Source organism: Furipterus horrens, unplaced genomic scaffold (assembly GCF_987537825.1).
Source record: "Furipterus horrens unplaced genomic scaffold, mFurHor1.1.pri manual_scaffold_10, whole genome shotgun sequence".
NCBI lineage: Eukaryota > Metazoa > Chordata > Mammalia > Chiroptera > Furipteridae > Furipterus > Furipterus horrens.
The window spans coordinates 28343633-28357331 of record NW_028327180.1 but is presented as its reverse complement, the minus strand read 5'-3'; the positions used below and the strand labels follow the sequence as shown (position 1 = coordinate 28357331).

At 34.2% G+C, this 13699-nt stretch overlaps 1 protein-coding gene across 1 annotated transcript in view; it reads left to right on the top strand.

Moving 5' to 3' along the window:
* LOC149999409 (putative ATP-dependent RNA helicase DDX60) overlaps positions 1-13699 on the top strand; it is a 90929-nt gene that overhangs the window by 50938 nt on the left and 26292 nt on the right. The window contains exons 20-25 of the mRNA XM_090288843.1: positions 1975-2090; positions 2911-3053; positions 3153-3262; positions 8143-8247; positions 8785-8913; positions 10430-10554. Coding sequence (XP_090144969.1) covers positions 1975-2090; positions 2911-3053; positions 3153-3262; positions 8143-8247; positions 8785-8913; positions 10430-10554 — 728 coding nt within the window. The remainder of the gene's footprint in view (positions 1-1974; positions 2091-2910; positions 3054-3152; positions 3263-8142; positions 8248-8784; positions 8914-10429; positions 10555-13699) is intronic.

Below are 13699 nucleotides of genomic sequence, written 5' to 3'. Positions count from 1 at the left end.
TAATCTCTAAAGCAAAGAATTTGGGTTCTAACTGTGATGTCATTTATAGATGTTATTTTATCAGTCGTGGTTCCAGCTGAAAACAGTGGCACACTTAAAATATGATTCAAGAAGATTATTTTCCAAAGGTGTGCACGAGGGAAGCTATAAAGGTCAGTGCAGTAATTCAGAGCTAGTAGCTTACCCCTCGGTTTAAAGGGACAAGGCAAAGAAGCAGTTACTGAGACTCAAAAGAAGATTCTGCTTGAGTTGGCCACATCTGAGGCGCTGTTACCTTAGTTGAGGGACATAGCTGGTGCAAGGTAATCATCCAGGGAGGGAGCCAATAGAACAAAGACCTCATTCTCATTCCCCTCCCTTCTTCTGATCACTTGCCAAGGCTTTCCATTGGCCAAGCACAATGGAACTAGAGACCACTGGGGATTTATAGGGGCAAATGGAAGATATTTACAACATTTTATAGCAGTATTATTTTTATTCAAAGAAACTTAACTTTATTAAAGAACATATTATATTGCTCCAAGGAATTTTCAGTTTGAAGGAGAAATAGATAATGTCTATATTTAACTTAATGTCTCCTGTTATAAATTTGGAGCTACCAAGCAGGCTGTGCTTTTGATTTGTTTGACACCGATTTTTGCTTAATAAGTATTGCATCTTGAGGGCCTTGAATATTCCTGTCCAAAAAATATTCAACGACTTGGTCTTTGCAATCTAGAACCTTGAATTTTACTTGAAGCTCAAAACTATGAACATTTTAATATAAAGGTAAAGCTGAAGGGTTGTGAAGGCTAACATTCTAGTTGAGTCAGGGAAACGTACTATCTAGTACAAAGCACAAAGTTTGTATTCAGTAGAGTGGTATATCGTAGGACCAGGGAAAAGCCAAATGGGCAGTGGGAAAAAAATTGTTTGATTATCTGAGGTTTTCTCCAATTAATTGCCAGATGTCATTCTTGGATCTGTTTAAAAAAGACCACATTTGAAAATCTTCCCTGGATCTATTTCTGTTTGTTTGATTTGGTCAAAAAACATTCATTTATTTATTCAGCAAATATTATATTTAAGGAGTGCTTCCACAATGCTAGGCAGTACTGGTGCTGCGGATACTCGGGTCTGAGGTCACAGAGTAATGGAGAAAGGATAACTAAACAATTAAACACACATATGGCTATGCCAGCCCTCATTGGTACTTGTTGGGAAGAAAAAGGAAGGGGCTGTCATGACTCTCATAATGACAGGGAGGCAGTAGGAGTTCAACTCTGGAATGGACAAGAGCATTTTAAGTAGAGGGAACAAAGCTCTGGAGTAGGATAGTTATGTTCAAGGAATAAAGAAAAGGCCAGTGTGTATGGAGAAAATTGGAAACAAGATGAGAAAGAGTGGCTTGAGATGAAGCTAGAGAGGCAAGCAGAGACCAAAGTATGTTAGGCATTATACATGTTGTTAAAGACTTTATATTTTGTTTCACGTGTGATGGGAAGATATTGAAGGAAGTTAATTAGGGACATGGCCTAAACTAATTTACCTTTTAGATACATCATTTTGGCTGTGATGTGAAGAATGTAGGGGGAAAGGAGGGGGAAGCTAGGAAGATAGTCAGGAGGATACCGTGGGGGGGCAGCTGAGATGTGATGGTGACTTGCTTGGCAATAAGCATTGGGAGAAATGCATAGATTCCAAAATAATTCTTGAATGTAAGATAAAGAGGAATTATTGATGGACTGGTTATGGGGATTAGGGAAAATTTATATGTCAAGATTTTATGTTGCCTGAATTTTCATATATATGTGTGTGTGTGTGTGTGTGTGTATCCATATGTCCATATATCTATATCTATATATCTATATATAAATTTGGCACAGTTGATTAAAGGTAACAGGGAGCTAGGTATGCGAATTGAAACTTCTGTGTCTATTTTCATGTTTTATTTTTAAAATAACTTTTTAATGGAGAATGCTTTGTCTTTAATAGGTCCATTGTCTTGGTGGAGAAATTGGAGCAGAAATTTGGGAGCATCTCCTTGTCATGATTCGATGTCCCTTTCTGGCTCTTTCAGCTACAATAAGCAACCCTGAACACCTCACTGAGTAGGCATTAAATTCCAGTTTGGATGAAATAGTTATTTTTTGAATATCATACTTTCTATATGGGTTTGAAAATCCTTCATAACTTCCTGGTGAATCTTTAACTTATGTGTGGATATTCAAGGGAAGAGTCTGTCTAGCACCTCCTGGCAGGTGCAGAGCAAAGACACACTTTGAGGGAAAATAAAGGACTCTCCCAGCCAGACCTGCCATTGAGTAAGAAATTTCCCCCACATCTCAAAAAGGTTCCCCAGAAGTAATCACTCTGTGTTTTTTCTTTGTCCTTTACCAAGAAAGAAAAATAAAATGGCATAAAGACATATTCTCTCACGGACCTTGAGATTTCTTATATTGCCCCACTTGGTACATGTTTAGAAAGACAGCAAAGCCTTATTTGTTTAAAGCCTCATATCATTTTGTCATAGGGGTATATTTTTGCCCACTAATAATAACAACTAGAGAAAACACCTATGAGCCAGGTACTGTTCTAAATGCTTTGCATCTATCAATTTATTTTAAATGCCCAAGAACCCTTATGATTTACTACTTCCATTGCTACTATTAAAGAGCATTTCCGACACTACTATTATTATTTCTATTTTAAAATGTAGAAAATAGGGTGTAGAGAGATTAAGTGATGTGACAAAAGTCATAGCCATAAGTAAGGAGGCTAGGATTCAGTCTCGGTTTGTCAGGTTCCAGGGCCTATCACCTTAAGTACAATGCTTAAGGCACCTGGCATTTTCCTTATTAAAAATATTTGATATCATAGAAAGTAGTTTCATATTCTACCTCAATAATATGTCCATTTCTTTTTTTTAAGGTGGCTACAATCAGTAAAATGGTACTGGAAACAAGCAGACAATATAATAGAACAAAATGCTACTTCTAAAAGAAATGCTGGCTATTGTGACAGTTATCACAAAGACTACTTTCAAAGGCAGCAGTCATACAAAGTTAGACTTGGTATGTTTGATATATTTATGGGAGTTTTATTCTTTACTGTAAAATCACCCCAATCATTGTTTGTTCGTTCACTTGGAAATTCTTGCCCTTCATTTTTAGTGCTCTATGGAGAGAGATACAATGATTTAGAGAAGCATATATGTTCAGTAAAACATAATGACATTCATTTTGATCATTTCCACCCATGTGCTGCACTAACAACAGATCATGTAAGTAATACTTCAGCCATATTTGATCTGAGTAATATTAAGTACATATCACAGTTGAAAAGATGCCTCATTGATATTTATAAGTATTAAGGTATAGGTCCCGTATAACAGGTATTTAACCTTAGTTTTAAAGTAACAAAAATGACTTGATAGCTTTCACTGGTTCCACAATGGTGTCTGCATTCACAAAGCTTAAAAATGGCTCAAAATTTTAACCAGAAGTTTTTGGTTAATTTTATTTATTCTTGGATATTATCTTTGTCCATTTTCTTTCTTCCAGCACCCATACTTATCTGTCTACGTCTCTGAAATTAATTCTTCTCTTAGTGCGGCTACAAATACATGTGGACAATATTTAGTACATGTGAGAACTTGATCACCATGAATTAGGTTAAACAAGAAGACACTTTTCACTGACTTATTAATCACAACGTCGTTTTTTTTGGTAGTGAAACAATAAAATGGACGTCTTAAGAGGACTTCATTTGGGGCACTGGGGTTTGAGTGGGACAAGATTTCTGAATTTTTCTTGCATATTTTTCTTCCTTTCTCATCCTCTTCCCAGGAGTGACTTATTTAAGCTCTGGTTACTTCTCAAAGTGATAACTAGTCAATAGTTTGTCTTCCTTCCAAGACCCAACAAATTAAATATATTCTAAATTCTGTTGTCATATCAAGCCTTCTAATGTGGCAATTTTTAAGGCACGTGAAACTTTAGATGTCACAAGAAGTAGTTCCATCTTCTGCCTAAATAATGTTTCTGGATCCACAAAGGTAATTTAGATAAATAAGTATTAAAGCTAATTATGATTCTGCCCAGCCTTTAGTGGCTCTCCTTTGGAAATGGCTAAATGTATGTTCCTAGCCTGGCTTCCAAGGTCTTCTATCACCTGGCTCCTAAATCCTTTCTATTCATCTACTTGATGTATCTTACCTGAATGTCCTCATGATTTTATTGTTCCTGGAATATTTCACCCCAGATACCAAATACCAGTTGTCCAGAACCTGTTTATCTTTTATGATTCTTCAACTGTGAAACCACTTCAGAATCCTTCTGTGACTTTCTTAGCTGATTGTTATCTCACCATAGAACCTTTTCTGTCTTTCTTATATGACAATACTCACAGCCAGATTGCTGCTGAAGTTGTTCACATGTCTTTTTTATCTGACTAGAATAACTCCTTGAAGACAAATTTTGAGTCCTTATAGCTCCTAATGAACTGCTATGTATTAAGAGTGCTTAATAAATGTGTGACAAATTAAGATAGCCAACTTAAATTGAGCACTTACTTTGTGTTCTAAAATTTTTGCATATTTTGTATCTTTTAACAATGAACAATTTTAGCATGAATGCCATATTAATATTCCTGTATTACAAATGGGGAAGGTGAGGCATAGAGAACTTAACTAACTAACTAATTAACTCACTGTTGTCCTAAGTACACAGTGGGGCTGGGTTGCAAGCTCAAATGGATTCCAGAGCCTGCTGTCTCATCCTGTTCTCAGGAATGGCCATTGAACTCTGGCTAGCCCAATATTCTGAATGGTCTGTGGATCAAATACCTGAATGTGGGAATGAATGAGAATCACTTTGTAGAATTTCAGCCACGCTTCAGTGGCTTCTAAAAGCAGCTGAATGAATCTTAATGATTGTGACTTTCTAATTGGATTTTATTATGGATGTTTCATTTTTGTGTTGCAGTAGCCTGATCCGAAATCTAAGTAAAACTAACATATGGGCAAAATTCCTAACCCAAACCCCCAAACTACAATATAGATGAAACGCCACACATAAATAATAAAAGACTCCTTTCTGTCTCTTTTTCTTTTCCCCATCAATACCTGGCATTTTAAAAACAGCGTAGTATTTTTTAAAAATTATTTATTTTGGGTAGGATGGTTCAAGGCAGGTTATCGTTAAGTAGCAATGAGTCCAGTGGTTTGGAGTGCTTGACAAGATTAGCATTTAGTCCACGCGTCTTTCCTCTGTTTTCAGTAGCTATTAATGGAGTGACTGGAAAGCAGTGAACTGTTACAGTGTGCTCTGACCCCGTATGACTTCTGCAAAGGTCATGCTGCTGTATGAACCTTCTTGAGACTTCTAGATTTCTGCAATAAGAATGCAAGATGAACACAAAGGCTTAGACATTATTAAATGTGTTTTGACACTGTGTGTAGCATGTGTTTATATAGGAAGCATCCTAAAGTGGTAGTGATAAAAAAGCAAGTAGACATTTCCAAATAGGCAAATCGTTGTATATTGTATTTCAGATTAATATGAAAGAACTGAGGGGCAAGAAAAAAAAACATAATACATTGTGGAAACATAAAGAGAAGTACCATCCACTTGGGTCATCTCCTCTGGTTTCAACAGGGAAGGGGTGGTGCAGAATGAGTGAGGTGACCTTAATCCAACTGAGGTGAGGGATTGCCTTCAATCTAAATAAGGCTTGCTTCTGGCAAAGAGCAGAGTTTGGCTTTTGCCACCAATTATGCCACACAGGAACAGCTGTTCGCTCCTGGAAATCCCCAGGAGGTTCTTGAAAGAACTATTGCCTAGCTCTATTCAGCATGGATCAATGCAATTCACAAAAATAGCATGATGGTATAATACTATTGTGTCTATAAGTGAAGAATGACTTTTTAAACAACTAAATTTGTGGAGGAACATTCCTTCATGACATACAGGTTTCAAGTATATAATTCTATAATATACTATGACCTTTTATGTCTTTTTCTTTTACATCCAGACTGGCTCAGTTTTTGCCAGCTCATTATTTATTGTATGGTGGAAAACAACCATATTTAATTCCCAGCTTTTGGCCATAGAATTCTAAAATAATGTTTAAAATTAAGAACTATAAATTAGTCAATCTCATTAACAGCTGAGGTATCAACCATGTGCCAGGTATTTTACTAGGCCTATCGTGTATATTATCTAACTTAGTTCCTATAACAAATCTGTGTCATAGACAGAATTGTCCTTCATCTTAGAAATGAAGAAACTCAGGCTTCTATACAAGGCTAAGAGACTTAAGAAATCATAAGCACTCTAGTGACCAAAATAGAAGATTTAAGTCTTGAAAATTATGATAATTCTTAGATTTATTTATTTATTTTGAAATTTAGACAAAATAAGTTACCACTTTCAGGTAGTAATAATACTGAACAAAATGCTAACATTCTAAAATAATATATTCATTTACTATTTGGGCATAATGTAGTCTTTACTATCATGTTACCTTTCAATGTTCAAACTAAGAGATGCTAAATGATGATTCCATGCAATTATTTGCACCCTATAGTTTTTTTACAAGCCTAATTAATTTTTAATTGAAATATATTTGACATATATGATTGTATAAGTTTAAGATATACAATATGTTGATTTGATTCATTTATATATTGTGACATGATTGTCATCATAGCCTTAGCTAAAACTTCTATCAAATCACATAATTATCATTTATTTTTGTGGTGAGAATAATTAGATCTTATCTCTTAGCATATTTGATGTTTGTAGTATAGTATTCTTTTCTATAGTCACTACAATGAACATTAGATCTCCGGGACTTAATTACCTACTAGTTTTAAAAGTTTGAAAAATGTGTTGATACATGTAACCTGTCTGATTTTATTAACACAGTCTGTAAGGTGAGAGTACAGATATTTTAATCCATATATTATGGACGAGGAACTGGCATTTGTATAGATGGAATTAGACCTAGATCTTCTGTTTCAGAATCTATTGACTTTCCATTCTATCAAACAATTTTTTTTCAACTGTGTTGCATTTGGAATAGCTTTTTTAGCCCAGAATTTCCAAACCTGAGTTTTATAACTTGTTAACATCTACTTACTAAAACAAGTATCTTATTTTAGAATAATTTTGGAGAAATCTGCATACTCTAGTCCCTTCTTTGACTTCCAATGTGAAATCTTGAAGAATACTACTTACTAAAACACCTACGAACACATACCCTCCCCCTTGTCTTTTGAAGAATAGCTATTATCATCTCAGGGATCATAGTCTAACAGGCAATTGATGCAGGGCAGTAGTGGTTGAAATCACTAGAAAATACTATAATGCAACCTTTTCGAGAGCAAGATATTTTTATTTACATTTTTAAGATATATGTGGATAAATTAATGATTAAATTAAATTATCCAGAAGGCGTAAAGTAGAACCAAGTATGTGACCTGCAGAGAAGTCTCCTTTGTGTGTCCTAAAAGTGATGTGATAGCCTTAGTTCTAAAGTTGACCCAGCTCTGATCTTAGAACTTCAGTCAATAAAATTTGCCATTTTTAACCTTGCTTGGTACTCAAAACAAATGATCATATTTGTAATTAAACCAATTTCAGTTTTAGCTGCTAGGTAGAGGTCTTGTTTTCTTGTCTAAACTGAGTAGACAAATATTTTAGCTTCCCAGTACTGTAATTTCAATTAGAAGATCTTAGAAACTTTTTGGAGGACTTTTATTTCTAATTCAGTAAATTAGGGGCACTCTTGGTTAGTGTTTTGTTTGCATTTAGCACTAATCAGGATTTGAACATTTTTAAAAAGATTTTTTAAAATTTATTTTTAAGGAGAGGGGAAGGGAGGGAGAGAGGGAGAGAAACATCAACCTGTGGTTGCCTCTCATGTGCCCCCAACCGAGGACCTGGCCTGCAACCCAAGCATGTGTCCTGTCTGGGAATTGAACCAATGACCCTTTGGTTTGCAGGCCAGTACTCAATACACTGAACCACATCAGCATTGCAACATTTTAGCTAAAGCGCTGCTTTCAGTGTCTTTGGGTTTGTGATAGTGACTATGAGGCAAAGGTTTGAACATAAAATGAAGAGAATATTAAAAATTTCAATTTTATTTTAACCATAGATTGAAAGGTATGGATTCCCTTCTGATCTTATCCTTTCACCTCGAGAAACCATCCAGCTTTATGACAGCATGTTGAAATTCTGGAAAAATTGGCCCAGGGCCCAGGTAAATAATAATTATGTAATTAATTTGAATTCTATTACAGTGGATAGTAACATTACTGTTCAGAAAGACAAAATCTTACCTTTCTAATCACTTGCATCTGATCTTTTAAAATTATCAATGGTCTCTTTCTAAAATACAATTGCTTGCTCTCAGACATTCTTTCTAACATTAATATTTTATTTTAATGGCATGGAATATCACTGAATTCCTGAAAGTATTTATTCTTTCAGTTTCTGAGATACTTTAGTTTCCTTTTATGTCTTCGATTTACATACCTCCATTTTCTTTATTTGTATTTCTTTTCTTTCTCTTTACCCTAATTGCTGCCTGTTTTAATCTATTTGACTTTGCTCTGCATTCTTTCCTTTGAAGAGTTCTTTCATTTTATTGGTTTATGTACTAGAAACTATGGGGGGGAAAAGTTCAGTGGTTTGTACTTTCAAGAAGTTTGTAATTCTGTTAAAGAAGGCATAATTAAGAAATATCTTTGCATTTTCTTGCATGATTTTATTTAATTTTGTGCTACTTCTTTTCAAGGAATTTTGTCCAGAGAACTTCATTCATTTTAAGAATAAAATAGTCATTAAGAAGATGGATGCTAGAAAATATGAAGAGAGCTTAAAGGCAGAATTAACAAATTGGACTAAAAATGGCCATGTTGAGAAGGTAATTTCCACACATTTTTGGTGAAGCACACTATCTTCTTTGTTTTCTTGAGTTGCATTGTTCAATCATTACAATTTTTTGTTTTTCTTTTAATCTTTACTTTTCATTTTAGGATTTTAAACTGAATATGAAGTTTAATGGTTCTGAGATAGAATAAAAAAAGAGCAAATAAATTGGTCTTTGTCTCATCCTCTGTGCCTCCTAAAATATGTGCCAAAAGCCACTAGTTCTGATAGGTGTTATAACACAGAACAGAGCTGTCACTATCCACGGTCATTGTTCTTGGTGCTGTGGTGATATAGATATTGGAATCAGAGTCAACAGTAACGGAGAAGAATTTTTGACTATTTTTTTGTCTTAAAATTTTAACAATGATTTTTATTGTAATTTGGATGAACTATTTGTATATTAAAACCTTATCCTGGGTTTCCCTGGATAATATGGCTCAGCTGGTTGAAGCATTCCCCTCTATAACCAAACGATTGTGAGTTCAATTCCTGGTCAGGACACATGCCTAGGTTGTGAATTTGATCCCCAGTTGTGGCACATATGAGAGGTAACACATCAATGTTTGCCTCTCACATCAATATCTCTCTCCCAACCCTGGCTGCTGTGGCTCAGTGGATTGAACGTCGGCCTGCGAGCCAAGTGTCATTGGTTCCATTCCCAGTCAGGGCACATTAGTAGGTTGCACGTCAGGTCCCCAGTTGGGGGCGCGAGTGAGAGGCAACCACACAGTGATGTTTCTCTCCCTCTCATTCTCCTTTCCCCTCTCTCTAAAAATAAAATAAAATAAAATAAATAAACAAATAAATTAAAATATATATATATATATATATCTCCCTCCCTTCTCCTTTCTAAAATCAGTGAGCATGTCCTCGAGTGAGAATTAAAGAAAACAAAAACAAAAAAACCTTAACCTGGGCTTATGTAAGTTATTTTAAGTAAGTTGCTGGTCTTTATATTTTGAAGTTTGCTTTATTGCCACATATTGAAGTTTCTGATTCAGGGGGAGTGACATACATATTAGACTTTTCTCATGTGATTTTTTTCCCCTATTGTATTTTAACTTAGATTATCTCCCTCCATTATAATTAACTCAGATTTTCTTCTGCATATTTTGTCATTAAAAAAATCTTTAAAATATATTTGGAAATGATTCTTTTATATGACATGGAGAAAAGCTGATTTATCCCAACTCCTGCCACAGTGAAACCAGCATCATTTACTAAACTGACTCATTTGTGTTGCCTTAAAAAATTCCATGTTTTATTACACACAAGTCTGTATACATATATGTTACTGTCTATCTTTTGGTTCTTTAGTATATTAATTTGTATATTTCTTTGATGCTTCTTTGCAAAGATTTATAATATAATTATTTTTACCATATTTAATTTTAATAAATCATAGCAACAGAGATGAGGCAACAATGAAAATATGTTAGTCGAAAGTAGTAATTCCTTTCTTTATTATGCAGAACTTAAAACCATAATTTATTTATTTATTGCTGCAGGCCAAAATGGTTCTGAAGAATCTTAGTCCCAATTTGGCTGTTAGTTCAGAAAACATGCTACAAATGTTTCCACTTCTCGTTGAAAAACTAAGGAAAATGGAGAAGTTACCAGCACTATTTTTTTTGTAAGCCATGTATTTACTTTTATTTTTAAAGTATGTTTATTAAGCATAAGTCATTTAAATTAAATTGCTTTTTATTTATAATTTATGTTATACTCATTACTTTAAGTTAAGGAAAGTTTTACTAAGTTTACTGTTGTAGTATACTATTTGTTACTATTTTTGGTGCCCATTTGTTATCAGAATGAATCTTTAAAAATACACCTTTGTAGTTTAATTATTAATAAAATACTTTTTACTTGTGCAAAACAGATTGAATGTTTATGCATGCAAGTATCCCACATAAAATTAAAGTAACCTTACAATATTCTGGAGTACATAATGATTGGATATTTTATTGGTTTTAATTTATAGTTATGAGAACTATAACTTACAGGTACTGACATCTTGATAAATTTTATATTGATATAACATGCAACAGCTTAAAATTTAATATAATAGTTTAGTTTTGATAAAATATAAATTATACTATAATTTATTAATTGAATAACACCATATCCTGGATTAACCATGATCATATGTTTTAAGGTCAGAATAGGATGCTTTATTTGCTCTAGACAATTTCAAACTACTTTAAGCCATGGAAACTTTATATAAACAAGGCCACAGAATCTTGCTCAAGTGGCAATGTTTCATGAAATTTATTCACACATAAACAGACATATAGTAATGAATAAGCATTATAATATATATTTAAAATGATGATATTGAATGTATGGTTGTATTTTGGGTACTATAATAAAATTATTCCTTTTCTTTTGTTGCTAGCACCAGAACAATAAATTTTTGAACCACCAAGAAGCTATACAGCTCACCTACTTTACAAACATGATTCAGTACCTTTGGGATATTTCTGAAAGCCTAGTTACAAAACAGAAATCCAAAAATAACTGGATTCATTATTTATATAGATATGTAAACTTAAAATATTTGAAAGTACAGTATTTCATAAAAACAACAAAGATTTAATTCTGCTTTAGGGGTTGAATCTTGGCACTTCTTTATGGAATTTTGGGTTCTCTACAAGGTATACTGTGCAAATCCGTTGTCTTACACAGTTTTATTTAGTCCTAAGAAGCTCCAGGTCATCAACAAATCTGAGGTTTCGTTCAAATCTCAATCTGTACCTCTGGGAGCTTTTCAAATAATAGCTTACCTGTCAACCTTCTTCAGTCTGGTCTACGGAAAAAAAATGCATGGAGCATGGTTAGAGCTTAGCGACTGTATCATTGTGTGCAGCTTCATAGTCAGGCCCAAGTTTGGAGCCGAGGTCTGCTCCCTTTCAGCTCTGTCACTTAGAGAGAGCTACTTAAGAGCTTTGAGCCCTAGTTTTCTCATTTGCAAAATGAGATGATAAAAATAATAATACATGGGGTTAAGGTGAGAATTCAATAAAAATAAATGATGAAATCACTTAGTACAATACTATAATATATTATGGGCTGATGTCCATAATATGGTTATCAGAGAAATTTAAAAGGAAAAACTATTTCCAAGTGATCAGTTTTAAGAAATGAAATCCTATGATGAAAAAGGCATTATTTAATATACAATACATACCTAGACCACAGTGGCTTGCATTCATGTAGAAAGAGAAGCAACATAATGTCAATGTTAAGAACATTGGCTTGGAGGCCACATACAAAGTAAAGGATCTTGAAGGTCACTTAATCTCTTTATGTCTTTGAGAATCTTCAAAAGGAGTCATAATAGTGCCTTCCTCATAGAGATGTTGTATTAAATGAGTTAATATATTTGAAATTTAGAATGGTGTCTGACAATAAGTATAATGTTTACTATATTTATAATTTTGTCTACTACATAAAATTTCTTGCCATGTGGCATAGACTTCCACTTTTTTAATCCTTTCTTCACCAGTGTGTCAATTTATTTACTTTTCACTAGAAAACATTTCCTCTTCATGTTAGTTCTAAATAGACCTTAGAAAAGATCTTTGCCTTACAATTTACATTATTGAGTAGATCAATCTACGATGAGCCATGATTAGTAAACTGATAATGGCTATTGGCTACTTCCAGGCACAGGATTTTACTAATAAAGTATTATAGGGGAATAATACCTAAATGGATATTCCAGTCTTTTTGTCAAAAGCTCTACCTTCCTGATATGGGGCAAAGATAAAGAATATTTGATTTTATTTCCCCTAGAAATATTTTACTCCTCACATCCCAGGGGAATTTGATCTGCTGCAATTTGTCTAGTTAATTGCTTAGGTCTGAATAGGCCTAGTCTTTAGATAAATTCCAAAGTGCTGGGAAGTCTGGACCACTATGTCCTAGGCATTTACATTTCAAAAGATACAAAGCTCAGACTCTGGATACATTTGTGGATTGTAAAGGCCAGCAATATCTGGGATTAGCTGGTTTCAGGAAAGAAGTTGTCACATTCCAGAAGGTTAAGGTGAGAACCTAAGGTTCTCTCATATTCTCTCATCCTATATGTGGAATATAAAAAAGCCCAACTCCTAGAAGCAGAGAGTAGATTAATGGTTGCCAGGGACAGGGGATGAGGTGGGATGGGGGAAAAGAAATGAGAAGATGTTTGATTGAAGGGTTCAAACTTCTTATTGTAAGATGAACACGTTTTGGGGATCTAATGTACAGCCTGTACATTAGAAGTTGTACTTCTATGTTGCTAGGATGTTAGATTTTTTTTACCCTTTTTAAAATTAATTAATTTATTCATTTTAATGGAGTTTACTGAAATGACATTAATTAATAAAATTATTTAGGTTTCAGGTATACAATTCTACAACACATCATTTGCATATTGCATTGTGTGTTCACCACCCCAAGTCAAGTCTCCTTCCATCACCATTTATGCCCCCTTTACCTTCTGTTATCTCTCCCCAGCTCCCCTTCCCTCAGGCAATAATCATACTGTTGTCTGTGTATATGAGTCTTTTTTTTCCTTTGTACTCATGGCTACAGAGAACAGACTGACAGCGGGCAGAGGGAGGTGGTTGGGGGCTAGGGGAGAAGGGTGAAGGGAGAGTAGATCTTAAATGCACACACACAATGTAACTATGTGAGGTGATGGATGTGTTAACTGATATTATTATGGTGATTTTACTATATATACATGTATCAAATCATCATATTGTAAGCCTCAAACTTATACAATGTTG